The following is a 25,240-nucleotide window of genomic DNA, read 5'->3' on the forward strand; positions in this document are numbered from 1 at the left end:
AAGCAAAACGTGTAATAACAAAGAGATGTTTTAGAAATAAAAGACAAAAACTGTTTCTCTGATGGGAAATGTAATGTTTTCATATATCTCGAGTGTACACGTATATGTCATGTTAACCCATTCATAGTATTCCCATGAAGACACATGCATTTCCTACCAATATGGTGCTTTTCCATATATACAGCTCATTGGCTGTGGCTGTCATTTGATTATAATCACCTCTTAATTTATTACAATCACCTGTTATTTTCCTACCAATATGGCCGTGTGGAGATGTAACAGAGTACCATGTATGGTGCAGTGGTTCCCAACCAGGTGCCATCGAGGCCCCAAGAGTCGATTCTTCGTTTCCAGGCATTTTGGGAATCGAGAACCGACTCCAAAGCTGCTGAGTCGATTCCACACAGAACAGAAAATGTAGATTTCCTGCACGCGCACGTGTGAGCGAATCCCAGAGCCGAATTCCTCTCTGGCGATAGTGGCTCAAGTTTGCCCGGCAACAGAGTGAGAGAGCAGGAGAGAGAGAGAGAGGTTAGACGAGGTATCGGACACCGCCGCTGACTGTTGAGAAAATGCCTAATTCTGCACCGCACATATCGGTAGTGTGGCGGTATTTTAGCTTAGAGAAAGATGAAAACAAAGTAAGATGTCAAAGTTGTGACAAAAGACTGGATTACAACAAAACAATGTTGCCAATTAATATTGCACTGTTTATTTTAGAAGATCTGCTTGCATCCCCTGTGTTTTAGTTTTTGTCTGGAATCGGCTCTTGGAGCCAGCCCTATCTGCAGGTTTTCAGTCCAGTCAAACACTACAGCAGCAGATTTCACTGATTCTCACACCTTCAACCAGACAAAAGAGGAACTAATCAGTGAAATCAGCTGCTGTAGTGTTTGGTTGGAGTGAAAACCTGCAGACTCTTGGGCCTCGATGGCACCTGGTTGAGCAGCACTGATCTAGGGGAAGGTGTCAGGGACGGGAGGGGGGGGGGTTGGTTGGACAGGACAGGTGTCAGGTGTGTTACCTATCGGCCGGTATTTCGTCTGAGTTCCAACAGAAGAGGGGGACACAGGGAGATAATTCTCATCCAGAGGCTGCGACCTCTGCAAAAAGAGGGAAAGTAGTTCCTATTGTTCGGCGGCCCTTTCACCAAACGCCTCAGTAATCACCTGTCAAAAGAAACGGAAGGAATCTCCGCCCGTCGACCCCGAGGCTTCTGGGACGACCCCCGATGTCCGTCTTGTTTTGTAAGCCAAGAGGCAGAGGGGACGGCGAGGAAAGGGAAGAGAGAGGCGAGGTGAAACACACGCCGGCATTCTCACCGTTTTACAAAGCGCACAATGCTTAAGACATCTGCAGTTGCAAAGGGGCCACATGCAATTGTTTTGGGTTTCCAGGATATCCAATACTCGCTGCAGGTGCAAATACACGGTAAAAAGGAGTCGGCATTCCTTATTATTCAAACAAACACCATCAAAGGCTTATTTTAACCGGTACAGTAGCTCACACTGACACTTTAGGTAGGTGCACCCTTCCTCGTGACAAGCAGGTGCGGTTTAGGCCAGTCGCACCTCGGTGAGGTAAGAGGTAAGAGGCTCGGAAGCGTGATTAACGAGAGCCACACCTCTCAGAGTTGTCTGTTAAGAAAACAATTAGGGGGAAAATCACGCCCCGTCTCCCCGAACGCAGCGTCTCCCGTCGCCTGAGTCAGCAGAGAGGAGAGTTCAGGACGAGAGCGGGAATTCACCGTGAAAAACAAGCGTCTCTCAAGAGGAGCAGAGCTGAGAGGAGGGGGGGGAGGAGCTAACCGACCGGCGCTGCTCTGAAGGTGTTGATCTGCTGCTGAGAACTGAACTGAACACCGTGACTAGTTTGAACAAAAGAGATGACTATTTGTATTTTATAGCTGAAACATTCTATTTTCCATCTTAACACCACAGATTCTATATATTTTGTTGGTGTAATTATAAAATCGGATGTTGAGTGATAAATAATGCAGTGTAGTCAGATTTCTCACATTCCATTTGTTTCCATCACGCAGCAGCGAGGACACTGAATTGCTAATTACAGCCTAATTGGTTTGATTATAAATCATTTTAAAAATGTGTAAAGACTGACAAAATGATTGCTGGCATTAAAATCAACCTCACTATGGATTATTATTCAAATTATTAGCTCATTTGAGGCATTTGCTTACAAAACACTGACATTTTAGAGGATATAAGGTTGTATTGTTGAAATATTTAGCAATAGACATTAGGTAATTTCCCAAAATGAATAACAATATATATCATTTTGGAATGAAATCCTTCAGTTATAGCTTAACATGATTTTCAAAATGATAAACACAAGATACAAATGAGATATCCATCATTTTAAAATTGCAAAAACAACTGACAAAATGATTGCTGGCATGAAAATCAAACTTACTATGGATTATTATTGAAGCTCTTGTTTAATTTAAGGCATCTACTTACAAAACAATGACATATTAGATGATACAATATGTTGTATTGTTGAAATATTGAGCAATAAACATAAGGTAATATTTGTTTCCCATAACGAATAGCCCTATTTAGCATGTTGGAATGAAATCCTTCATGTTCAAAACTGATTACACAAGATTCAGCAGTAAAAAGTTCACAGTAAAAAGATGAAATCAGATGTCAAGTGTTTTCTCAATGGGTTTTGTTTGTATTTGCCTCACTGGGCCTGTGAGCCTCCACTCACACCTAGCATCCTCCACTGATCCAGCATGTGGCTTCTTGTCAGGTTTCCCCTGCACCGCAACCTAGTGTGCAGCGTTGCCCTGGCAACCATGCAAACAAACTAATCACACAGATTACGACAAAAGATAACAGAAAGTTTATATGAATCAGGTGCGATTACATAAGACAGAGCAGCATTTTTAAATGGTAACGTAAGTGCTTTGGCTGTAAAACCCATTTAAAGAATAAAAATCAACTTATTCAGCTTAAGACTTATGTTTTGGGTCATTTTGTTATTATTTGATTACTGTGTATATAAGTGCATTGTGTCAGTTTCTACAGAGTTGGAGGTTTCTAAGTCCAAGAACTTAATGCAAACTACAGTTCTTGTACATGACAGTACATGAAATCCACTCTATTATGATTCCAGTGGGACAGGGCCAAAGCAAATATTGGGTTTTGAAGTAGTTGAATGATACAGATATACCAAGTCATTGCATGACTTGATGGAACAAAAAAAATAAAATAATAATAATAATAAAAGAAAATTGGGTCACATTTTATTTGGATAGTCCATTGCTGCTGATATTCAACTTGCTTGTGATTATAATTCGTCACTAAAAAGTCCACTGAGTTTCAGATGATACTCACAATAGTGTGAAAATTATACTATAGATATTATCTATAGATATTCTTATATAGATATGTCTGGGTTTGGGTTAAAATGGGGTCAGGGTTATGGTTACATAGTCTGTAAAGATGATGCAAATAGACTTTTTGTCACCTGATGGTTGAGCATCAACACTGGATTATCAAAATAAAGTGTTACCAAAATCAGAACATATTACAAGCAAACTAGTTCCTTCCACTTAGTAGAATTTCATCAATTAAATTAAAAACTGATCAAAAACCTCTGAGTTTTTCTTTTGGTCTGCACAGTTCATAAAAATGCATGACAGCACTTCACAGTCATTTATCCCAGTTTCTCTCACAGTACTTACACTTACAGTCCACAGCGCTACTAAATTCTCAGTTACACATTTAGACAACATTTACTCAGCTTCATCACATTATCACGGAGAGTAAACACAGTTTTATATGTAGCTATACAATCAATGTCAATCTAAACACAGCTGTACATTATGTGTAACTGCATATAAGGCAACCATTATTTATCACCTTAAAGGGGAAAAAGATGTAGTCATTACTTGATTACCTGCCAGTCTGTTTATTTACCAAGGTCTCTACCAGCTTCAGAGGGTTTTCATGATGAGCGGTGACACATATCTTCATGTCTTGGGTAATATAGATCCCTCACAGGCCTTTATTGTATGTCACGATCTTACAATCTGTTGCCATGGCAATCTCTGGCTCTAGTCGGCTCACATCGATCTGTGGGAATCAAAGCAGAACAACAAAAAAGTCAATAGTGCAAATGACAATATTTGGCACGTGCCGTCGGATATATCATGTTTACATATGTTCATGCGAAGGCACGCGCGTCATCTTCATGCATCGCTACTTAAAGATTTGAAACAGTTTCATTTGTATCTAAACATTTCTTAAAGGCCTTAAATGTTCCGCATTTACTGCTAATGTGCAAAAAGAGCCAATTTGGCTGATTAAAGTCCAATTTTGAGGTTTGCAACTCCTAATATTTGAACCAGAGACAGATGGCTGTGACTCGGAGGCAGAATCCTAATCAGACATCTTGCTAGGTGTGAAATGGGGAAGTGGGACAAATTGAGTAGGTGGGGGGTCCGGGAGAGCGGGGCATTCATGTTGCTTTTTTGGGGAGGTTTTATTCGTCTGGTATCCTCACGAAAGTGCAAAAAAGGACTTGTGAGAGAAAAACAGGCAGCGCCGTGGAACGGGAGGCTGCCTTTCACAGGACTGTTGGCGGCACATATGTCTGAAGTTTTTTGCCATATGGCTGTCTGAGCTATTTCCAGTGGTAATTAAATCCTAAACATTTTAAAGCCAGAGCTGGCTGGCTTGTGTCAGCGAGTCATTTGGCAGAGAACAGACAAAGAGAGAGAGGAAGAGACGGGAGTGAAAAATGAAATCATGCCATGGCCGCTTAATGAGTAGACTGACACATACTGAGGCAATAGGCTAAAGTTAGATTCCAGCCCGCTAGCCTGGACTGCGTGAATGACTGACTGGCGATAGGGGCTCCGGGCGACGGTTGGACAGATCATAACAGAGCAGGTTAAGTCTCAGAGGGCTACGCCTCATTAGGAGAGGATCTCAACTAGTTAACGTTAAAGGGGTCAGGACACTTCAGTCAGCAACAACAGACACTGAAACCAAGTCATGGCAGACCTGGGCAAAGCAAATACTGAAATATATAGGGAGTATCGGAAGAATTCAAAACGAACACAGGGAGCTCTCGATGAATCTTATCTCGCTTTAAGTAATATTTCCACTTATGAGGTCGATCTGTCTGCGAAGTTAAAGCTTTTAAGTCAAGTTAAGGTTTTTCTTGGGAGTTTTCCTCGTCTTCACTGAGGGTCAAAGGTCGGTGGGATAATAACACTGTTCTGTCTTTCCAACATTGCTATTTTGTGTCCTGTGCTTTGTTTTGTTTCCTTGTGTTTTATTTTGCTGCATACTGTATTGCATCATTTTGTGATTGATTGTTAATTAGTCAGATCTAGGTAGAGTCGTTCCCTGTAAAGTCCTTTGAGACAGGCTTGTGATGAAGGGCGACATAAATAAAGTTGAAAGCAAGCACACCACAAGTAATTTGTACATTTGAAACCAATCTTAAATATTTTTTTCCATGCATTAGTTTAAGAAAATTATTGACACCGGTGTATTTTTCATTCGTAATATTAAACTGCATTCTATAATGGCTTGGCGGAAACACTGAAACTTTCTATAAAATCATCATTGTAAAACATTGGCAATACAAGATTTTTGCTGTACACCAATAAATACACATTGTAATACAACTATCATTAATTCTACACTTTGAAAACAGGCAGTTATCATTAAATTAATGTGATTTTTCTATCATCATTTATTATCATCACCATTACCACCGAAACCAACAGAGGAACTATGATGCATTGGTTTAAGGAAGATAAATATTCGTGAGTAGAGGAAGAGGTTTTTCAAAATGGAGGACCTGGGACAGCTGTGGGAAGAGGCTGATGGCGAGAGGCAGAGCCAGGCTGAAGGCAGCGAGACACACCAGGCTGTGGACGGGCAGGACGAGCCTCCGCCGCCTCTGCAGGAGAGGGAGCCTGCAGGGGGAAGCAACATCAGAGATACATAATTCTCAAAACTATGTGGTCCGGCAGTTTAATAACACCTAAACGTGTCCCTTTTTTAAGGTTCAATATTTGCAGTTCAAGTTGCTACTGTCAGATAGAAAGCTTATAACTCCAGTTTTGGTGTTTTTCTCACTTATTTATAATTTTTTACATTGTCATTTTTTTGTTGCATAAGTTAAATGACCTTTTGGTGTGCGGAAACCTTTCACAAACCCATTGTAAAATTTCAAAAAAACACATCGCCATCAATGAGAAAAGCAGCATTGTTTCCTCAATTTGAAGAGACAGACTTCCTGGAGACGTGTGGTTTTCATCCAACAACTGAAATATATTCTCGCCTAGCCAGCCCGTTCTCCCCTCCCCCCCCTCCCTCCCTCCCTCCTGCCCTCCGTAGGCTAATCCCCTGTTCGGTGTGTGGGACAGCGAACTCAGCAGGAGCCCCAGAAAGAGCCGCTCCCTCTCTCCTCCGCTAGCGACGCCTCTCCCCCTAACGAGGAGAGCTACTGCCTAATGAGGGAGCTCATTAACACATATGGCTGCCATGGTTTAATTAGGCTACACACACACACACATGCAGAAACACACAAACATACAGACACACACACACACATTTAAGAGGGAATTGGAATACGTGGAGAAAAGTCAATGGGAAAAAGTTGTGAGGTATGTGAGAGGCGAGAGGTGGGGAGGAGTCAGGGGTTTGAAAACCTTACAAAGACGTGAAAATACTTTATTTTCCAAACTTGATGCCACTATTCTGTGCAAGAGTACCTCGACTATTCCGGTTAAAGTCTTATTCAGGTTAAACTGTTAACATGCGGCTTTGATACCCTGCAATTGCACATCCCTGTCGCCACGAATAAACCAATTAGCAGAACGTTCCTGTCCACCTGAGGTGTTTCGCCCACAGATAGAACGGTCCGCCAGGAAAAAAAAAAGTTTGAAAAAGATGAGGCAGACAGCTACTCTCTTTAACTGAGCAGGTTTCTTTAAACACAGGGGAAAGAAATAATAATGCTGCGTTCATCCCATACTGGAAGAAGCAAAATAAGGGGATCTTATTTTGCTTCTTCCAGTATGGGATGAACGCAGCATTATTATTTCTTTCCCCTGTGTTTAAAGAAACCTGCTCAGCATCTCGTTGCTACAACTCGGAAGCGTTCATGATGTGTTTAACTCATTGGGACTCCATTCAGAATAATTATTATAAGTTTAAAATAAACCATAAACTAACTGCAGCAGATATTGCTCGCTTTTCTTAATGAGAATTGATTGTAATAGTGTGAATATAACTGATAATATGGATTTTTTATTATCGTGGACTACCGACATCAATGAATTCGCTGCAGTGTTTGATGCTTGCGTTGACACACACTCCAGCTCCATAGAAAATACTCTTTATTAGATGATGTTTCGGCGTTGCGGCGATCTTGACATCATCTAATAAAGAGTATTTTCTATGGAGCTAGAGAGTGCAACACACTTTTTCTTGTTTCTTGTTTCTCCTGTTTACTTTTAGTAATCAGCAGCTCTCAACAATTTTTGGTGTGCGTTGCCTCTCTATCATATGACATCAAAATATAGCCATAATGCTGCGTGAGTCTGAGTTTGCACAGACGGCCAAAGTGATAATAATAAAGCTGTCATCACATAAGATGCTTTCTTGAACACGCCTGCGCCTTTTGTTGTAGTGCTGGGAAGACCGATTCTTTTAAGTAACTCAACTTTAGGACTGTCTGAAGCTAGTGAATCGATTCAGGACGATTCATGTGGTCCACCTTCGCAAAAATGTCAATTTTGCAGCCAACAGCACTTTGCCGATAATGAGTAAGCCAGGCATCTTATTCGGGTTTCTCATAGTTGGAATATGAGCTTAACTGAATTATTCTTACCGAGTTAAGTTTACATGCATTGCCTCGAAAACCAGGTTGTTTGAGTAACCGGGTTAAAAAGGGAATTCTCAGTGAATGTAAACGTAGCCAGAGACTAAAACATGAAAGTGCATCAGTGTTCTCTAGTCTACAACCCAATGCAGAGTCTGGAAGCGCTTGCAGCTACAGAAGTCCTGCTGTCACTGCCCCGACTCTGCTCTCAGCGGCGTAATCCATCACCGAGGGGCCGCCCAGGTCCGCCTCTCTGTCCCCTTGTTCTCGCTCCATTGAGAGCCAGTGAAGGCGAGCTGACATGGAGGATAGCTGAGCACTACTCACCTGCAACCGCAGTCACCCCAACAGCCCCCTAAACCCTGTCCCAGCCTCTCCCTTTTCACTCCCTCCCCCCCCCCCCCCCCTCCCCCGCTGCTCACTCATTCAGCTACCAGGAATCCCAAACACACCTGGGCAGCGGTTCAGACAAGCGCCGTCAAGGATTTACAAAGGTGGCAGCATTCCTCGGTACACCGCAGGCACAGTCAGGCCATCGATCACGGGACGTCCGCATAAACACATCGCGTCATTAAGTCATCATTACAGTCATATCAGACAACGGAGAATCTCAGCGGTCAAAAGGGTTCAGCTGCTGTGGGGGTTTATCAAACAATGGCGGTGTTGAGGAGGAAGGAATCTTCCGGTCCTGCAGTAGGAGCTAAAATAGGAGCCTGAGCATTAGAGAAGTGGGAGTGTGATCAGAGGTTGAAGGTTCAAAGGGAGAAAATCAGAGTCAGGGGGAGGTGAAGAAGTGCTGTTGAGCTCCCAGTGGCCAACAGTAGAAGACTGTGATGTAACGGGCAGCTCTATAACTGAATGAATGTGATGCAGGACTTTGCTGAATAATATATACTCAGCAAATCTTCTCTGAGTACGTAAAGGTTAAAAAAAGCGGAAAGCTCACAGAGACAATTCTTTCCATCTTGTGAACGCCCACGCAGTTTAAATGTCAATATTGAGCCAGCAAAACAAATTATTTTTTGGGAGCATTTTTACTAAGCAGCTTGCAGACCATTTCCTGTACTCTAAGAAAGACGCAGCCTTAAAACTGTCTTCCTTATTTCCTCTTTCAAACAAAAAGTACCTTGAACAGAAATTATTAGCATGTTGTTGGAACTAGATGAGTCCATTATTGACTGAAATTTGACTTTATAATGACGTCAATTATTTGAGTCCTTTGCTTGAGTCTGCCTGCGATGTAGCAAAAGCGGCGTTTGCATTTTTTGAAGCAATCAAAGTTCTGTTAAACCAGAAATTTTCAATAATACAATTTTCCCCCACAGACACTGAAACCCGGCTTGAATGTTAGAGGAAAGGAGGGTGGGTGAGTGCAGGTATTTCACTGGGGTTATAATGTGTTTACCTCCCATCACAGATGTTTTGTTTAACTGAATTAGACCTCCAGCATCCAAGAGTGTCACCATCAAATTTTGTCATCCCAGACTCACACCCCTCTATATCGTCTCTTAGCACTAGCCAGACAAGCTCAATCATTTTGAGAATCAAACTATTTAAATCCATTTCACATAGTACTTTGATCCTGATTAAAATCAAGTAATGTGTCTTACTTTTCCAGTACAGCCATGATGATGGGAGGGAGCACCAGGATGGGCACGGGTAGGACCACTCTGGTCAGGGCCGTCTCTAAAAGTGCCTGTCGTAACATCAACACATGAAGCAGAAGACACAAGAGACGGCATGAATTGACATGTTCAAAACTCTTTTTTTTGCTTTTATTGATCAATTAACATTAAATATTCATTTGTGAGGGGTGAATTTAATTTCTAGCATTCACAGCTGAAACTATGTTGTGTTCGCTACAGAAAGAATACCCTTAAACCAATTATTACATTATTAAACAAACCAACAAAACTGTACAGGGTGAGTCTGCATCAGATATACTGTTTTCAGAGCTAAGTGATCTCTACTCACATGCCTGGCAGCCACTTTCGAGGTTCCCACCACGTTTCCATTGTCGTCGAGCACACTGATGCCCTCCGACAGCTCGGAGTGTCTCATGAGCACCACGTTACACACGTTGGCAGTCGCTGTGGAGGGGTGAGAACGTTTTTAACAGAATTAAAGCAGTAGAAGAAGACATGCAGGGATGAAAGCAGAGGGTGAACCGACCGAAAGTGAAGTTTATCAATCTTTGGTATGTGATATATTTTATAAGGAGCAAATTGTCTTTTCATGCTCTGGATGGGGTGCAGGGTCGGCCAGCTGGTGCAGCACATGGGGGTTAAGTTCCTTGCTCAAGGGCACTTCGGCAGGTAAGGCAGCCTATGGGGGATCAAACCCAGGACCACTTACCAAAACAACATTTACCAATCCCTTAAAGCTAATACAAATCTTTATGATATAAATTCCTTGCAGTAAATTCCTTGTAGTATTATCAGACTGCTGTAAGTTAACTGGAAATTAGGTATTTTCAAGAAACTCAATGCAATGAGAATTACATTTCTCAACTTCATGGTATAATTTAACAAAGGACCTGTTAATGTAAAGTTACCCAAATTATTATGACTGTCAGCATTGTGGAAATTTGACTAACGGCCTTTGAAAAACTCAACAGAATCAATCAGATTTAGAATCTACATCCTTGTGTAAATGATGTCACCTACACCCAGGGTTTAATGAATGCTCTGATTGGTCAACAGTATGCATAGTTAATGAGGTGCCCCATAGTCTGTCAAACTAGCCAGAATCTCTGTGCCTCCATTGCTGCTGAAGTTCCATCACTGCGTATTTGTTCCCCAAAGAGAGAAATATTGTCTGCAGTAGGTTCGGCTCTCACTCAGTCCTTCAAGCTTTGTACCATCTAACCATCAAAAACTGAACAAAATGATGCCCATTGTGTTAGAAATCAACATGAAACTTTTCCTGACTGAGCTGAAATCATTGCACTGGATCTTTAATAATACAATTAATAATACTATTCTGAAAATACTTTTGTTTTGTGTGTTTATATTGGTGGTTGTTCACTTCATGGGGATTCCTGGCTGGAATTCATAGTCTGCCCACCTTTTCATGCACCGCTATATGACTGGTCATGTAACCTAAGTGCTTGGAGAGACGATCCTGTCATAAAAAGGTCACAGGTTCGATTCCCACAACAGCCAATGTGTCCAATGTCCTGTTTAAACGTCCTTCAGAAAGACGCTGACCCCCTACATGCTTACTGGTTGTTCGTCACTCTGGGTAAGCACGTCAGCTAAATGCCTAAAATGTAAATGAAACAGCACACTGCCACCCGCTCTGTGGCGTTGTGTACAGTTTGTAAGCCCATGCAGAACTGAAGCCACTCCTTGACTAAACCGAGAGCCGAATCTCCTACAACGGGCAAACTAACCAAGGTGAACGACCGGTCAAGGCTCGCCGGAGAAACATCAGCAGTGTTTTTACCCGGTGATTTATTCACGGAGGACAAAATGAACACAAATGTATGTTAATATAGATGGACCTTTCTCCTTGACTCTAATAGGAATAAGAAAAACTCATTTTAGAGAGTTTAGTGGTAGCGCCGCAAGCCTTTTTAATTTAAGACAACAGCATTCTGAGTTATCTTTACTTAGGGCTGCAGGGCTGGGAGGTCGCTCTGCGAGAGGAATTCAATTGACTGAGCAAATAGCTCTTTTACCTACAAGGGATTTTTTATCCAGACCAATTAATAGAGGAACAGATAGGGGGATTTTGGCAAGGAATAACAAAAGCTAAAGCAAACAGATCAAATACTGGGGGAAAAAAAAGTAAATTCTAATTATAAAATTGACTTGATTATTGCAAAGTCTGTAAAGCTAAATGCTAAAATTTGTGGCTACAATTTGTAATTATTTGAAATAATTACATTTATGTACATTCTAATTGTCATCTAATAACTAGTGGTACACTAATGGAAATGCATCCAAGCACTTAAAAGATCTTTTCACGTAATTACACAATAAATACCACAAGTAAATGAGAAATGTTTGCGAAGACAACAAATTAATTATCCCCGCATATTTCTGCCGGCACGACTTTCCCCCCAGTTAAGGTCTTCATAATTTAATTGAATGACAGGCCGCTGCTTGATTAGGTTATTACAAATAAATCTACCCTTAAGTAACCAAACAAAATCAAGCGGGTGAAAATTCAAACGGCACTTTGCTTTCTCTTGCTTCAATTAGCCATTTTAATTACCTTTTATATGGGCCTACCAAAACAACAACAACAACAACAACAATGAACAAACAGAAAATCAGGTAAATGAGGCCTTGACATAGACGCCACTTTAAGGGTAATTATCCAATTTGTTTGCGGCAGCAGAGTTCTAACGAGGAGCCAATTACCAGGCAAAGGCAGGGCTGTAGAAACCTGTTGATTTAATTAGAAGAACCGCCATGGTAAGAGGGGGGGGGGGGGGGGGGGGGGCAGGCAAACAATTTAATTACGAGCCAGCAGCCCGGGGCATTCTGGGACATGGGTCTATACCCCTGGGTGTGACTGTGTGTAGGGGGGAGTGACATGAAAATCAGGCTTTGTGGCTATACACACACACACACACACGTCTGACATAACAAGCCCGCAACACATCCCTCAGCCTCCAGAGAGCACAATGGACGGCGCAGATGAGGAGCAGAAAGAAACAAATCGCCCGGCCGCATTTGGCTCTCGTACGGCGACTCGTAGTGATCACACTGCATTTGTTAACGTACACACTCTACATTTGTTTACACATTTGTAATCATTTAATGTTTTGCTGTGTTGAAGTGTTATTGTGACACCGGTGTGTGACATGTAACTGAATTTAACTGAATCACGTTTGAGAAGCTTTGACCCAGGAATTAAATGTTAATACAGACGATCATCACTGAAACATGAAGACACTTTATTTCCCTGTGAAGAACTTAATGGAGCATTAAGTCGTCTTTTTTCAACCTCTATTGGCAGCCAAGGAACTGCAACGTCACCCTCAGCTCTTTGTATCGACACAAATAATAAAGTCACATTTTCAGAAGAAGAAGAGTAAGCTAGAGAATTAGAGCAGAGATCCAACAGAAACGTCTAACTACACAAAATACTGGAATAATAATGCTGCTTTGTCATTTGCTTTTGTGGACTGAGAACGAGGATTTTTAGCCTTCGAAGCTGAAATGTGATGTGAAATGTGCTTCCTCAGAGCATCATCCTCCATCGTTGAGCAGTTGGAGATGCCAGTAGGTGGTGGGGGGGTGGGGGGGTGGGGGGGGTGGGGGGGTGGGGGATTGGGAGTGTCTCTAAAATCCAGTGGGTGGGGAGTTTTTGTTCTAAAACAGGCCAGAAAATGAGTTTTGAAAGCCAGAAATCTCAGCACCTGGTGAAGTAATTGCTGAGTCACTGGTATTGATCAACAACCCTATCAACCCCCTGCAGATATATTATGGTCATTTTGTGCTATGGGGCAGGAAAACTCGTACTTATTGCACCTTTAAGTATCTCTGGAATGACATCAGTCCTGCGATGGGTGGAGTTTAGCATAACAGGCCAGCGCAATGACTGCCAGAGAATTCAGGCTATTTGAAAGATAATTTAATTTACTTTTCTGTGATCATCTGATAGTATCTGAACTGTCCCGATGTGGTAAGGTCCACCCGCCTGGTCATCCAAGTGAGTTGAAACAAACACAAAAAATTATTTGCAAATGCCATTTGAGTTAGCTGAATGTTTTGGACGTACCCACTGCTGGGAAGGGGATGAACCTCTGCACCAGAAGCCTGGTGGTTGGGCTGAACCGGCTGGCTTTCTGGATTAGCACGTTCAGTCCAACCTGGAGAAATAACCAGACACACATAGACATACACACAGACACAGAAACACACAAAAATGTATTATTTTATATGTTTATTATTATGTTTGCAGCTGCTCTGTGTTTAGCGGTGGTCTTCTCAGATGTCTGTTTGAGCAGGAATACATACACAATATTCTAACACACACTGAAAGGCTGCAGACCGATTACATTCGTTTTGTTTCTTATATGTATAAAAACATTAGGAAGAATAACTCACTGAAATCGTATATCTCCAAAAACAAGATAAATGTCCACATGAGCAACGTTTCATTAATATATGCAAACACAGGATCAGTCACTGAGCAACAGGACCAATCATTTAGAAAATGTAATACTGAGATTAACACTTGCAAGCAGGTACGCAGATAGGATTCTATTGCTTACAGCTTGATACTCATTCTCTATAACTGACCATTTGCTTAGGATTCAGTTATCATTCTTGCGCTACATGGCAAAATGCATGAAGAAATGATCTAATGACATTTTCACCAGCAGTGGTAATAGGCACAAATGTTGAAAAAAGACACCTATTGACACCAAAGTGATTTGTTGTATCAATATCAATTTCATGGCATTGAAGGGAATTAAAACACTTGTACAAAATGTAAAAGTTGTACAACGGGATCTCAAATGTTTTACCAATTTCTCCTCAATTTATAGAGAAAATGAATTGACTAATTGAAAAGCCAGTTGCATATACAAACATAACATGGGCTCCAATGTTTTCTGGTGCTGCGGCACAGACACATTAAATATATGTAAATATGTAATGGGTGTGAAGCCTTTCAGTGCGCCCTACATAACTTTCATCATATACACATGAATGCAGGAACTATATCGCCTAATGAAACATGCTTTCAACACAGAAAAGCATGAAAAAAAAAAAATGTTGGCATGGGAAAAGTGACGACAATACGCAGCTCTATGCATAAACAATTAAATAATGTGAGTCCTTCCTTGTATCTTAACACAGCAGGGTTGGGATAACACACCACACCAGTCCAGCCTCTGGTTCTCCCCAGCCAGGCAGGGGGTCGTCACCAAAGCAGAGGTTTAATTGGAGACCTCCCACCCCCCCCTCACCCCCCTCACCCCCCTCACCCCCCCCTCCCTGTCGTTCCGCCCCCCTAGACACCCCGCGATCTTCTGTGCCTGTTGCCGTTGTCAAGCCTGAGGGCAGCAGCCGGATGGGCGCCCAGCGGGACCAGTAATTGGCTCGGTTTGAGCCCCGTGTCCGCACCGAAGAGGTGTGTCAGGCAGGTGTGTGTGAGAGAGTGTGTGTTATACTCTTTTGACATTACGACTGGCTTCGAGTCTTTGATGCCAAAGAGGTTGACAATAGGGTTCAATCGATGCTGTTACCGATATTTTTTTGGACTGAAGCTGCCAGTAGCCAATATTTTATGCCAATATTGAACATTTTGACCATTTTCTTGCCAAAAAATGTAAAAGGATTCAGTGTTTTTCCCCCATTTTTTTGGGATACAATGGGAAACTCTGGGATACTGCCTTTAAATGAAGAATTAATATACAAAAAAGAAACTGTTAAACAAATGACTAAATGTGTAAAGAAAACAAAATTTCATTGCAGGTTTTCCAGACTGTTTTTACGATATCCAGTATTTAGTAAAAAGTCCAATATCAGGCCAATATATTGGTCTAAAACTAGTTTAAAAATCAGCTGATAAAATGGATCAATAGGTGGTTCTGAGTTTCCTATTTGATGACATCACTAGAGTCACAGGAACTATTCAATCACCTGAATGAGTCAGAGCAGAGGCATTATGGGAACTCACGGCTATGGAGACCGCACTGGTCACTGCTCCTAGGTATCCCTGGACAAATTTGGAAGCTGCAGCCGGCTAAAGTGGCAACAAAAAACAACAGAGATTACATTATGGAAACATGAGTTCATGCATTTCAGCCAGAAACAATTATTTATACAGTTTATAAGTGTCTAAATGGGACTGCAGGTACAGTACCTTGGAGGCGTTGCGGTTGCAGTAGTTAACACAGGCGTTGTGACTCTGGTTTAACCACTGTTAACAGGAGGGCAGGTGGAAAAACAACCTTGTTAATATATATGATGATAATAGCTATGTAATATACGTGTCAAGAAGGACATACTTATTATCAAATGAGAGACTTAGAAGCAGATTCCTTTCGTACTTGCACATGTTTTTTATGAACGTTGTAATTGTTGTTATTTATTTTATTGCATGTTTGTGTCTTAATGTTTGTCTGTTTTAATGTTGTTGCAACTTTTATCTCTTTTTATGCTGCTATCTTGGCCAGGCTTCCCTTTAAAAAGAGGTCTTTGTATCTCAACGGGACCGACCTGGTTAAATAAAGAAAAAATACTTATCACTCTGTGGTTTAAAGGTGCTACATGTAATATTTTTAAATATATTAATATATCCTTGTCAAATTAATTGTGGTACCTTGGTGTAATTACCGTAAACAAATGAGACCATGGTGGAGATGATTGGTAGCCTCTGCCTCACACCAGTGGTACTGTTAGTGCTAGTGTTTCTCACAATGAAGACCACATTTCCCCATAAATATGGTGCTTTCTGTCGCAAAAAAGGATGCTGCTACTGTCTCCCTCCCCCTTTCTGGTGTCTTTGTCTTTACTGAAGAGGATCAACATGTTGGAAGTGATTTTTGCAGCAGGCTTTCACTCTTTGCACCATCTGCCTGTTTTGTGCCGTAAAGCAATCCAGCAGATTTCCCACGAAATCCAACCCGGTGTAGGCAGTGTAGAGGCCGATGGAGGCTGCCAATCTCCTCAGCGATAGTCTAGTTTGTTTATGGTAATTAAACTAATGTCTCAACTTTAATGTGGTAATGATTTATTGATGTTAAAATGCTACACGTAGCACTTTTAAGATTATTATTCAGCACTACACAGCAATATATCATAATAGGAAATGAAAAAAAAAGGCTTTTAATTATACACACATTATCAAACAAGGAAAAAAAAGGTCCAGGTAAAATGATTACATTTGTGAATGAGTTGAACATCGTATAATATAGTTGTGAAATGTCTGTATAGAAATAGAAGGTTTTGTACCTGCCAGAAGATAGTTGACACCAAGGTTTGATTCGGGAGAAGGAGGCCAACAACCTACACAAAGATTAACTCTCTTTACAAAAGTAACATGAAAGTACAAATTAGAGAATCAAAAAAGTAACTTATGGTAATATAACAGTACAGTAACATATCAAAACAGTAATGATTAAAATGATGCAGTAGCATAACTATATAGGGGAAGAAGGTGCTCTGTGGGGAGGAAATACATACTGCATGTCAAAATATCTGGACCAAGGCAACTCTTCTTTAAAAATGTTAAAAAGCCTTTTTTTTTTAGGCTGACTCAAAGTGTTAACACATGTTTCAACAACATGTTTCCATCCTGAAAACAGGTTCTCTGCCAAGATGATGCTGCTAAGCCAAAACACTTTAGTAGATTTATTGTTCCATTATGAACTCTTTTTAAAGTCTTTTATTCAAGAAGATTTGCCTTGATCTGCATTTTGAAGTAATTTGGAATTAATATTATGCATTATTCTAGACAGCTTTGTGTTCTTTATATGTATTTATATTCTCAAAGTAGTCTTACCACCGGTGTGCCAAACGGGATAAAACCTGTCAAGAGACAGAGGCAATCATGTATCATGGTCTTCATCTCCAAGAAGTCAGTTACACTTTGAGATCTGATCATAAAGATCTGATATTATCATACATTGTTGAGCATCCTCAGTTGGCCCAAAATGTTCTTTCTCGATTGTAGTTCTCTAATATTTTATTGTTATTTTTTTTGTTTTTCTCTATCTGCAACACTTTCCACTGCTCTTCCTCTTAATTACGCAGACTCATATGAAGACTTATCAATTAAGGAGAGATGGAGGCTGCTTGACTAAACTAATGTGTCACTGTGTGAAAGATTGGAAATGTTTAGCCATCTTACAGGCACTTTTAAACCTGCAGAGAGTGTGCTTCATATGGTGGAAAAAATAATGGAAACACCACATGAAGACATAAAGACTTTAATTTTGAAATAACTAAATTGCAATTACAAATCGAGCTACACAGCGAGCGAGTCATCATCAAGTTAAATGCCAATTAGCGGTATGTGTCAGCTGTAAAAGACATCAGTCAATCACTATTTTTATGTCACTTTTCTAAGCGACATGAGGCAACTAACTAACAGAATTCCAAACAGGCCAAATCACTACCTGGATTACAGGTGTATCGGACACAAAACCTGCAAAATTATTTCATGTAGCAAGGGGAACTGGCAGATTTAAATCAATTAAATCCATATTTCAATGAATTTGTATGTGAATTTGAACATGACACCAGGGTCTAAGTGACCTATCACAACGTTCATAGAAACATGGCTGTATGTACAGATACTGATTTACAGGTGTGACAGATCAGTAGGACTCTGCGATGGCATCACTCCCATGTGTCTGACACATCTGTAGGTCTTAACATGTTAATTCCTGCTCTCTCTCCCTCTACTTGTCTCTCTCTCTCTCTTCCCCACCCTCTCTCTGACAGCTCAAAGCAGCCTTGCAAAAAGGTGTTTTCAGACCGGTGTTCTACCGTATTTGGTGACCCATCAGATTCTGTGAGCTGCAGTGTTGGTTAGGTTGGTTAGGTTTAGGCATGTTGGTTAGGTTTTGAAATGCCCACATTGATGTGGGGCTTACAGCCCTTCAGTCAACCAATTATATTAGCAATTATTTCTGGACACTCAACATAACATGCGCAATGTCCCACATATTTAACTGTGGGACTTACAGGTCCGCACTCCAAATAATTTCTGTTTTAATCTATGCAAATATGAATTTAGATGTTATTGTCCCAGCAGAGAACAGTTTACAAACAAAAAAAAAACATGCTTACCTTGTCTAATTTTCCAAAAATAGTCCACACAGCGGACATATGGACAACAAATTCAACTGTCTTTTAGCCATGACGATGTCTGAAGTTTACCATAACACACTCTGCAGAGCAGCTCACTCATGTGACGTGATTACTATGCGCTTGTTGCTACTTTCTAACAGGGTAATCACCTGTCTTCATATGGAAATTAGCCAATTCAGTTTTTGGAAGGGAGGTGAAAGGAAGAGTTAAGTATTGGGATTATTACATGGCAGACAAAAAAAACTTTCATGCCACCAGAGGTGCCGGGTCCGCGCAAATAAGTACCGAAATGCAGGTAGTCCAAAACCGGAGGCTTCACAAATGAAGCACTGGGCCTACCTCTCAGTCACCGTGGGAGAGAGGTTTTAATCAGCGCCCAGCTGAGCGTGACCTTTTCCAGGCCTGAGACAACCTGAAGAGCCCCGTGGAGCCGTGACAGTCCCCAGGGGCAAATGCCGCCTCCATGTTGGACCACGTAACAATCCCGCTCTCCCCAACCCGTCCACACCGAGCCACTGTACCTGACATGCGAAAGGGCATGAGGATCTTCTCCCCCGTGTCGGGGTGGATGATGGCCTGCAATAAGAGAGCAGTGATTAGAATCTATAATGAGTAGAGACAGGTTTGGGTTGATTCAGTTCAATCAAATCAGGAGGTGAGTTTTGCTCCGAGGTTGAAAATTGAAAGAAACTTTTTGCTGTTATTGGACTAGCTAATATCAGCAAAAATACTGTGATACAGCGCGATGGGCAATATTCGCTTTATCAATGATTTTTTGCAACAGCAACTGAAACTCCCACAAACCAGGATATCAAACACACAAAAGAGACAGCAAGTGGATTTGAGTGACAAAGTGACAGGGTGAGATGGAAGGATTGAGGGTGGAATAAGGCGAATAACGTTTCTGATCCTACATGGATCTTCGTCATGTCAAAGTAGTTAAAAGTTTTACTTAGACCTGCCATAAACACCAGCTTTGACTGTGTTATAGAGGTGTTGATTCAATTCTGTGGTAACTATTGAGGTCGTAGTTTTATGGTGTTTAGGATCTATCCTGTTAAGTGTCTGTCTGTCCCTGTCAGTGAGTTTTGACCTGCGACCTCTGTTACTCTTTGCTGATACGGTTAGTTATGTTTGGCATATGCTGTCAATATTTTCGAGACTGTTTCCAGGCTAATTTTGCGTTTTTTGTGACCAATGCACCTGTACTTCATACACTGACTATCTGGCCTCTTTTGAACTCCCCTAGTTGCCTCATGTTGCTTTGAAAACTGACATATTACAGTAGTGACTGTCAGACCTCTTTCCAAGCTGACACATACATACATAACTGGCATTCAACTTAATATGACTGTCTTGCGTTGCTGCCTTTGTACCTGTGATTTAACTACTTCAAATGTCTCTTTTCATGTGGTATTTCCCTTATTTTGGCCAATCTCCTGTATGTTTGAGGTATAAACAAACAAAGTGTTTAGTTGAAGTGTGTCAGTTTGTTGGCCAGTTCAGTGACAGCTTACTGCAACCACCACAGATAATAAAGATGATTGCAGAGTTGCTTGTGTGTGTGTGTGTGTGTGTGTGTGTGTATGAAAGAGAGAGAAAGTGAATGACAGAGAATAGAGAAGCATGATAGAGAATGACAGAGCAGCATGTCTTACCTGCTTTATTTTCTGAGCTTGCCAAAGCTGTAGAGACGAATAAAAAACAGCTTTAATGAGATAAACTTCCTGCCACCTTTCATTTCTTAGCATTGGACATTCAGTGAAATATTTCTAAAACACGTCAGCTGACAGCTGTGTGTAATACTGGTGATCTGGGAATTTAGCTTATGCTGCAGTTACACTCATTATAAATTGCTCTGGATGTTAAGTGTCAAAATGCAAAATGAAATGTGACAAAAGTATAATGTAAATGTCCAGTTTGGAGATATTTGGCAGTGTTTTTAGGTAGTTGCCCATAGCAACCCTCACTTTTCTGACCTTTGACCCCTTCACACACACCTGGTTTCCCTCCACATCCCCCTCCCCCTTTTTCTCTGACCAATCAACACACCCTGAACACACCGCAGTGTCCTTTTTCAAAAAACAACACACCTATACAAAGCAAGAGGGGAAGAAAAAAACATTCGACCATTTACAACGTTCATCAAAGGCTCTTCGAAAGGGGAAATCGTTTTCATTTACACCAGAATGACTCACTCACTCGCTCCTAAGTGAGTGTGCCAACTCAAGTCGAATACGTTGAATATTTGCACCCTTACCTGAGCATCGGTCACCTCTGGAGGGAGAGTTCCTCGTTTGAAATGATCGAGGAGCGCCACACACTCTCCAAGACGTTTCTGATTTGACAAAATGAATAAAACCAAAGTCAGTAAGAGCAATTTTCCCTGGAGAACCTTGAACACTACTCGGCTTAGAGATGGTTTTTTTCCCCCTCTGCACTCAAAGACACACGGCTCAATGTGCGATAATTGCATTTCGCTAAAACTTCCATGCTGATTTTCAGTTGACAAATGAGTTTCCTAAAAGGTAATGAGCATCGTTCTACGGTGTGATCATTGGCTAATGCTGAGCACAATACCAGGTCATATGGCCCAATTTGCTCTAATTAGGCTGCTATATGTGTGTGTGAGTGAGCGTGTGTGTGTGTGTGTGTGTGTGTTCGTTCCCGTCTCTGCGTTTTGTGTGTTTATGTGACTGTGCACATGATATCATCTTCATGTGTGTGAGTTAATGTGTGTGTGTATGCAAAATCGTGGCCGGCCCTGTTCCACTTTCATCATTAAGGGGCAAGTTGAGGCTATGCCCGGCCCAGCAGGGTGCAGGGTGTGTGTGTGTGTGTGTGTGTAGAGGGAGTGGGGTGAGGTGGGGTGAGGTGGGGGGGGGGGGGGGGGGGGGGGGGGGGGAGCTGACACACACACTCTCCGCCCCTCACAGCTGCCCCACATGTCCACACCTCTTCACATCCCAGGAGCCTCTGCTGCTATTACTGTCACCAAAGAGCCCGCTAACAGCTTCATTACCCAGAACACTGATGACTCCAGTCACTCCTCCACAAAATTACCACAACACAGCCGAGAACTGGGGAAAAATATTACGACAGCGGGTAGAGAGACTGTCCCGTAACCCAAAGGTCACGGGTTCGGTTCTCCTTGATTTCCTACAGAGCGGAGCGACTAGCATCAGCAGCCAATCAGATTTCCCCGCTTCCTTGTTTCCCTACTGATTCGATTTAATTTCATGAATAATAGCTCCGCCTGGCAAATGCAGAAGATGATTACAGCCATTAAAACTTAAAAATAAAACTTGGATCCCTGGACTTTTCTGCCCTCAAAAAGAGTTGGGAACCCCTTAAGTATGAACTCTCTCATACAGTACATAATAGCCAATAACCTTTGTATTTTATAGATATTATTTGTTTGAGTATGTGTATTGAGTCAGTGAACAGTTAACACTCTCTCCTCCCTCAAACACTACCTGCTGAAGTGCCACTGAGCAAGGCACATAACCCCTAGCAGCTCCATAGGAACTGCCAAAAAGCGTTGTGCTTGTATGAAGCAGCCACTCAGATGTGTATAGGATGAAAACAGAGCGGCGCTTTTTTATGAGGACGGATCCATGTAATGATTAAATATTGTGTACCTCGGTCACAAAGAGGGTGCTGGGGTCAATCACATCCAGGAAGTGTCGGAACCTGGCAAAAAACGTGTTCTAAAAAGGAGAAGAAGAAGAAGAAGAAGACCATAATAATATTACTCTGAATGACAGGCTATTGAAAATAAAATGAGAAAGTTAAAAAAAAATGTCCCATCTTTGAATTAAAGGCCCAATTTGGCAGCTTCAACTGAAACACCGTCACCCCATTATTGATTTTGTGTTTTTTTTTTCCCCCCATTTCAAACTTCATTATCTGAGCGTTTGACACAAGGACTGACAGCATGTGACACCTAAACGAGTTTTACATGCATTTTGAGGCGTTTAAAAGGTTTACATTGGTAATATTTGTACTGACTGGAGTAAAATAGACCTGTAGGCATAAGATCAAGTTCAAACAAACACGTCAGACTCTTCCTGAACAAATCTAATTCTAGCAGAAAATGTAGGCAGCCAAATCAAATAGTGGACAGTATGTTTGAGCGGAGAAAGTGGGAGACGTTTCTACACTCACAGACAGCTGTCAGTAGCTCAGTAAATAAGTGACATGACAGTGTGCCAGTTGTTTCGTCGCAGCAGGTGGAGCCTCCTCATTAATACCTCTTACAGACTGTTTCCTCTCTGCCTATTTTACAGCGCAGGAGCGAATCCACTCGCACCAGCGGCAATTAATTTTCAAATGACTGTGCCAGAAATACCTCTCGATCATTTATTCATAACTGAGCATAAGGAATCATTTTTGGAGATGCAGCAACACAACACGCAAGCCACGAACGCCGCCCGTCCCTCCCTCACTTAAGCTTTAATTACACTAACTGCTAATTTGGATGAAAATCTGGTAGCTGACACACTGCTGCGCCTTGCAACTTTCCGAACATATGGATGGTTGATAAACTTGGTGTGGGTGATAGTGAGATTGGCTTTTTCTTTTTTATCTGTTCAGTAGATATCCACTAATTCCCCCGTAGCAGCCCAGTTTGACCAGTCACTGGTGAGACTGGTGGGAGAGGGGAACCTACCTGTACTGCAGCTGCATGTAGAAACACCAGAAACACTTCATTACTGCTAATGTACACATGCTGGCACTCTGACTTGAAGAGTGCATGATATATATATACACACTACCAGTCAAATGCATTTTTCTTAATTTTTACTATTTTCCACATTTTAGAATAACAGTAAAGACTTCAAAACTGTGAAATAACTCAAATGGAATTATGCAGTGACCAAAAAAAAGTGTTAAACAAATCAAAACTATCTTATATTTTTGATTTTTTTAAAGTAGCCGCCCTTTGCCTTGATGGAAAGGCAAAGGCTTTGGAAAGAAATTCATACATAGGCATCAACTTCACTATTTATATTTGTCTAAGAAATATATTTCAAGCATTTTTAGCATAAGCCTTTAGATCAAAACGGCTTTAAGATAATGAAAAACATAGTACGTTCAATCAGGTGTGTCCAGACTTTTGACTGGTAGTTTATACCACACGTTCAGATTGAGAAATAACATATACACAGTAAAATAATGACATTTTATTAACTCAATTGCTGTGCTTTAGGTTGAAATGAGGAAAGGCTTGTATATGAGCAGGCTATATCACCTTTTAATCATCAAAACAAACATATGGTTCATATGCCTTTATACCTGGTGTTTAAAGTGAAAGTTTCACCCCACTGCAGTCATATGAATGAAGTTCCTGTTGTAAACACGAGTTAAAAATAAAAGTACCTGGTCGAAACGAGGCTTTCCATACTGGAAGGTCGGATAGTCAGACATTTTTGCAGCAGGCAACTACAAATGCACAGTCTTCACCACACACCAGCTTTAAAAAAACACTGTTAAATGAGTATTAATCAAACAACTTGTGCAGCTGCAGGGTTTTTCCTGTCAACAGCTGCCGTACAGCGGGTTCAGTGTCGTAGTGGCATTATAGGTAATGTCGTTTTCCCAGGCTGCTCTGACCGAACAGGATGCAGCTTGAACGGTGTAAAAGTTGACTACATTTCCCAGAAGAGCGTCTAATGTTTTCATTTTAGTGCACTGAAATGAATGAGGAAAGCGTTGTAAAGTGCTTCAGTTTGGAGTAAAAGAGATCAAAGTCCTCCGTTTGCGTCTGAATGAGACATTTTGAGTTACAATGTTGCAATGTTTCGGGATAAACAAAACAGAGGAAGTGCTGTGGAGTTTACAGAGGAGAACATAGCCCCCTAGTGGCCGCCTGCGGTATGAGTCAATGGGAGTGTACACAGGTAATACTGATTAGTGGTAATTAAAGTAGGTAATAGTGATCAGTAGGATTATTGGAAGGTAATAGTGGTTAGAGTTAAAGGGGCCCTATTATAAGATTTCAATATTTGCTCTATTTATATGCATACATGATTGGAGATGTTTAATGAAGAAATTGTTAAAATCTGGTTTGGTTTGATAATGGTTAAATTTAAAGTTATTGCATTTTCAATAGTCCATCCTTGTTCACAGGCAGTTTCAGAGTAACTCCAGTCAATGCATCACAACTGGACCTGGTCTCGATTGACTCACTTCACTAAATAATTGCTAAAATCCAGTTTATAGCATTGAATGAATTAGCATGAATTAGAGCAGCTGTTACAGTCAGAAACCAGGGTCTAGTTTTACCTTAGACTTAAGTGTTCAAATGTATTCAATAAATATCCTTTTAACTAAAGTACAGTCATTTGCAGAACATCATGAAGAATATTATTCTCATCTTCATCATGATAAGTGAATAACATGGGACAGAACAGAACAAAGGAAATGTATTTAGAATCAATGCATGAGATTAGAAAAATATTAGCTGTACTTTCAAAGATTTTGCTGCGTGTGTGTGTGTGTGTGTGTGTGTGTGTGTGTGTGTGTGTGTGCGTGTGTGTGTGTGTGTGTGTTGAAATTAACGGCTATAGTGAGCACATCAA

General features: G+C 41.2%; 1 protein-coding gene across 1 annotated transcript; it reads right to left on the reverse strand.

The window, feature by feature from the left end:
• Window positions 1-2,478: 2,478 nt before the first annotated feature.
• On the reverse strand, window positions 2,479-24,163 carry sfxn5a (sideroflexin 5a). The gene is made up of 14 exons (XM_078289477.1): window positions 24,039-24,163; window positions 22,298-22,366; window positions 20,917-20,994; window positions 20,315-20,341; window positions 19,178-19,232; window positions 17,344-17,369; window positions 16,794-16,847; window positions 15,703-15,759; window positions 15,517-15,582; window positions 13,609-13,699; window positions 9,847-9,962; window positions 9,483-9,568; window positions 5,842-5,959; window positions 2,479-4,100 (listed from the first exon to the last, which is right to left on the reverse strand). Exons 1-14 carry the CDS (start codon window positions 24,084-24,086, stop codon window positions 4,023-4,025), a joined length of 969 nt encoding a protein of 322 aa, XP_078145603.1. The 5' UTR covers window positions 24,087-24,163; the 3' UTR covers window positions 2,479-4,022.
• Window positions 24,164-25,240: the final 1,077 nt, after the last annotated feature.

Source organism: Centroberyx gerrardi, chromosome 17 (genome assembly GCF_048128805.1).
Source record: "Centroberyx gerrardi isolate f3 chromosome 17, fCenGer3.hap1.cur.20231027, whole genome shotgun sequence".
NCBI lineage: Eukaryota > Metazoa > Chordata > Actinopteri > Beryciformes > Berycidae > Centroberyx > Centroberyx gerrardi.

Bases quoted from the DNA above. Each gene is read 5' to 3' on its own strand.
- sfxn5a (XM_078289477.1), bottom strand. From the start codon at position 24,086: ATGTCTGACTATCCGACCTTCCAGTATGGAAAGCCTCGTTTCGACCAG. The intron at 17,370-19,177 runs GTACAGTGGCTC...GTCTCTTGACAG, and splicing joins CATGCCCTTTCGCATGTCAG to GTTTTATCCCGTTTGGCACA. The intron at 9,569-9,846 runs GTGAGTAGAGAT...ATGTTACGACAG, and splicing joins CGAAAGTGGCTGCCAGGCAT to GCACTTTTAGAGACGGCCCT.